Here is a 5,000-nt window from a genome sequence, read left to right as displayed (position 1 = left end):
AGCAAATAAAACTTCGAAGGAAACCACACCACGGAAAGTCAAAACACAGACTTATTTTCAGGAATATAGACCTACACTTCAGTCATCAAGATACCTTCTTTCTTATCATGTAGATTACAGTTTTTGCCCCGTATTCAATTCAAATTCAAATTAAAAATGCTTTATTTCATAAGCAAAATGGAGATGAAAACAAAATAGGATACCCAGTAGAGAAAGAAAGAAGGATAGCACAAGAAAGAGAGTGAAAAGAAATAATAAAATAATAACAATAACATTAGTAATAGTAATAATAATAATAATAATAATAAAAATAATAATAATAATAATAATAATAATAATAATAATAATAATAATAATAATAATAATAATAATAATGATAATAATAATAATAATAATGATAATAATGATAATAATAATAATAGTAATAATAATAATAGTAATAATAATAATAGTAATAATAATAATAATGATGATAATAATAAGGATAATAATTATAAAAACAATAATAACAACAATAACGATAATGACGCTGATAATAACCATAACCATAACAAATCAACAATAATGTTAACGATAATGATAATAATTATAATAATCATAATAATAATAACTATTATCATTATCAATAATATTGTTATTATTGTTATTATTATTATTATTATGATTATCATTATCATTATAATCATAATTATAACTATAATAATAACAATTATTATTATTACTGTTACTGTTACTACTACCACTACTATTACTATCATTATCATGAACATTATAACATCTCTGATCATTGTCCTTATCCTGTTATTATCATCATGATCATTATTATTATCAAGATCATTTTTATCATTACAATCTTTTTTCTCATTATTACTATAATAATGATGAAAAAAAAAATAGTTATCATCATTATCATTATCATAATCATAATAATCATGATCATTGATAATTCTAAAAAATCATGACTAGAAAATATATACAAAAAACATTTTTAAAAAATCAAATAAAAACAAAATATAAATGAAAATGAACATAATAATAAAAATAATAACAATAATAATAACAATAATAATAATAATAATAATAATAATAATAATAATAATAAAAATACTACTACTACTACTAATAATAATAATTATGATAATGATACTGATAATAACAATAACAATAATAATAATAATATTAATTATAATAATAATAATAATTAAAAAAAAAAACAATAATAACAAAATCAATAATAGTAATAAAAAAATAAATAATAATAATAATAATAATAAAAAAATAATAATAATAATAATAATAATAACAAAATTAATCATAATGATAATAAAATCAATAATAGTAATAATAATAATAAAGTTACAAAATAAGACTATTACTAATATTAATATATAATTAACAATAATGAATGACTAATAATAATCAAAATAATGATGATGATAAACAATAAATAATAAATCAGTAATAATAATAATAATAATAATAATAATAATAATAATAATAATAATAATAATAATAATAATAATAATAATAAATGATAAATAAAAAATAATAACAATAATAATAACAACAATTAAAATAACTATGTTAGTAATAAAAATAATAATAAAAATAATAAAATAATGATATTAACAACAATAATATAATCACAGTAATGATAGAAATAAATATAATAATAATAGAAAAAATATTAATAATCCAATATTAATAAAATTAATAATAACAGTAATAATATTATTAATAATAATAATAACAATGGTAATGATATCATTAATAATAAAAAGTAATTGCAATAATTATGATTATAATTATAATCATAGTCATATTTATAATAATAATAATAATAATAATAATAATAATAATAATAATTATTATTATTATTATAATAATAAATAGCCGCATCCACCCTTCACTTCCACCTACGAGGATCCCTCATGGCTAAACGTCAGGCAGGGACTCGGCCCATCTCGAGTTCTTCACAACAGGTTTGGTCGATCTGCCCATGCCACGACTTACAAGGTCGTCCCACAGGCCTCCTCCACCCAGGGTTGTCTTAAACAGAAATGACCTGATGGCCTTGAAAATCCGTAACTTGGTCCTTCTGCTCAGGTACCGACATCTCCAAATACTCTTGTCGAGAGAGTTCATGACCCCTGCTGCCAGGCCAATCTGTCTGCTGACTTCCTGGTCTGACAGCCCAGAGTTATGAACTACACTACCAAGGTATGTAAAGCTCTCTGTGACTTCAATGTCCTCGCCGCAAGTACGTGCCAACCAAACAGGTTCTCCTAGCAAGTCCCCAAAATCCTGGATCTTGGTCTTGGTCCAGGAGACCTCTAGACCCAAGGGTTTCGTTTCATTGCTAAATGCATCCAGAGCCACCACTAAGGTTTCCAAAGATTCAGATAGAATAGCAACATCATCAGCAAAATCAAGGTCTGTAACCTTAATATTGCCTAGTGTTGCTGAACAGTAGCTCTGCCCAGTATCCAGTCCATGCAAGTGTTGAAAAGAGTTGGCACAAGGACACAGCTTTGCCTCACTCCTGAACTAACATGAAAGAAGCTCGACAGGCCCCCTACCACACTTAACAGCACTTTCAGTACCAGTATACAGGCTTGCTATTAGTCCAATAATCATTGTTGGAATTCCTCTCAGTCTCAGGATCTCCTAGAATGATTCCCGATGCACCATATCGAACACCTTCTTGAGGTCGATCTAGGCTGCAAGCAGCCCACGCCCAAACTCAAGGCGGTGCTCTACAATGACTCAAAGTGCAAGGATACAGTCAATTCTGGACTTACCAGGAATGAATCCGGATTGCTCCAATCTATGGTCCGTCAGTAGATGGTCTCTGATACGTCTCAGAAGGATGTGGGCGAGAACCTTGCCTGGTATACTGAGCAGTGTGATGCCTCGATGATTGCTGCAGTGCCAACGGTCCCCCTTCCCCTTCCAGAAAGGGATGACCACATCCCGCAACAGGTCAGGAGGAATGGTCCCGGACTGCCATATGGCAGCCAGGACAGCATGTAACCCCTGTGCCATAGGTTCACCACCAGCCTTTAACAGTTCAGCTGGTATGCCGCAGACACCTGCTGCTTTACCACTTTTCAGCTTGGAGATCGCCCCCCCTAACTTCAGTTAGGGAGGCAGGATCCTAACTGATGGGTGGGTCCGGCAATGGGATCTCAGCAGTACCCGCATCCAAGCTAACTGCTGGTGGGTCAACCTGGTACAACTGCTCAAAATACTCAGCCCAACAGGATCTGAAATGATCTGATCACTTACTAAACGAACTGCTATCACCTGTGAAGAGGGCTAGGAGTTCAGCTTTCTCAGGGCTTGATATGCAGGAGGAAGGTCATTTACTAAGAAATGGCCTTCTACCTCCTCTGCAAGACTCCTAATAAACTGGTCCTTGTCCCTTCTTAACAGAGACCGAGTTCTGCGCACATGAGAACAGTGCAATTCCCAATCCCCTGTCAGATGAGACGCACGACAAGCATCTGTGGCTTCCAGTGTCTCCTGCGAGATGAAATTCTGTATTGGTCTCAGCCATACACCAAACATATCTTGAGCAGCATCAAGTGTTTCACGCTGGAAGGTAGCCCACAGAAGAACAGGGTCCATCAGACTGTTGAGCATTCTGATATGACCAGAGATTGCTTCAGCAAACCTGCAGGCACACTCCCCCTCCCTCAGCCTGTCCAAATGAAACACCCTAGGGTAATTATTGGACCGTTAGGGAGTTTTGAAGTGGACCCGGAGGGTAGCCACAACCAATCTATGGTCAGTACCACAGAACTCAGCCTCTCCATCATTGAGACTTCTGCAGTGCCTCCTTGTGGCCTCCCATGGAAACTGGGTACCCTGCAGTCCCAGGCTAAACTGTGGGGGATCTCGGAGCAGCAGAAGGCCCCGGAGGTTCAGGGTCACAGCCCACCAGTGTGTGGACACGTCCTGGCCCTGTACCAACTCCTGCCCATAAATCCCCTGGGGTCAATGGGAGGCTAGGGGGGGGTGGGCCTTGCCAGATATAACCAATCGGCAGTGTTCGATATAAATGGAAAGGCTGGGAGAAGGGGTAAAGTCCCTCCCACCCAGCAAGTGAGGTGGACTGTGGGCCCTACTGGGAGGGTGACTGCTGGAGCGCAGACTGGGAACGGGAACTACTCATCTCGCCTGCGCTCTGGCAGCCGCCAGCCCAGATTGAAGCTTGTGGGGGAAAGCCCTCGGGAACCCAACAGGTGGATGATGGGGTTCGCAGCCCGCAATCCCCTTTTATGTGGGACAGCGTCGGCGGGGATGGCAGAGGTGGCATCCACCCGGAGTGACTTAACATTAATAATAATAATAATAAAAACAACAATAACAATAACAATGACAATGATAAATAATGACAATAATAATAAAAATAATAATAATAATATGAATATGAATAATAATAAATAATAACCATACTCAAAATTGAAGAAAAATATTATAACATTACTTTGAAAGACTGTTAGCTATGGATTTACTATGCCATTATGCTGTACCTGAAATTATGGTACCGTTTGAATCACGAAATATGTGCGTAAAGACTAAATTTCGAGAAATCTTTGTAATAATTGTAATATGAAATTGCCGGGAATTATACAGGTGTGCTATACTACAGCTGTTCCATGTTTATCAAACATAAAGAATAAACCAAACAAAGAAGGATCCAGAGGAGTGTCATTTTCATTTCTTCAACTTCTGACACTAATCGCAATGGAGAATAAAGCAAATAACAATATAAAATGTTGTTGAAAAATTGGTTATGACTGCCAAATGGACAAGTATCATCCTTCTAGTAAGCCCAAGTTGTATAGCATAGCTAATGCCTTTGTTGATCATACCTGTGCAGGTAAAAAATATGACTTGAATAGAGCTTTGACAATTATTTAGATCGATTACATACTTGATAGAAATTTCTGATAGCATGATTTCAATTGACAAGATCAGCAATAGAGAAGAGT

The 5,000-nt window shown here is 34.6% G+C and overlaps 1 protein-coding gene across 1 annotated transcript in view; it reads right to left on the bottom strand.

Moving 5' to 3' along the window:
* The window catches only part of arr (low-density lipoprotein receptor-related protein 6), a 28,216-nt gene extending 26,071 nt beyond the window's left edge, over positions 1–2,145 (bottom strand). Inside the window, exon 1 of the mRNA XM_070124132.1 lies at positions 2,014–2,145. Coding sequence (XP_069980233.1) covers positions 2,014–2,145 — 132 coding nt within the window. The remainder of the gene's footprint in view (positions 1–2,013) is intronic.
* Positions 2,146–5,000: the final 2,855 nt, after the last annotated feature.

The sequence above is a fragment of the Penaeus vannamei genome, chromosome 8, assembly GCF_042767895.1.
Source record: "Penaeus vannamei isolate JL-2024 chromosome 8, ASM4276789v1, whole genome shotgun sequence".
NCBI classification, from domain to species: domain Eukaryota; kingdom Metazoa; phylum Arthropoda; class Malacostraca; order Decapoda; family Penaeidae; genus Penaeus; species Penaeus vannamei.
Note: the sequence above shows the minus strand (reverse complement) of the source record. Positions and strands in the feature narration are given on the sequence as shown.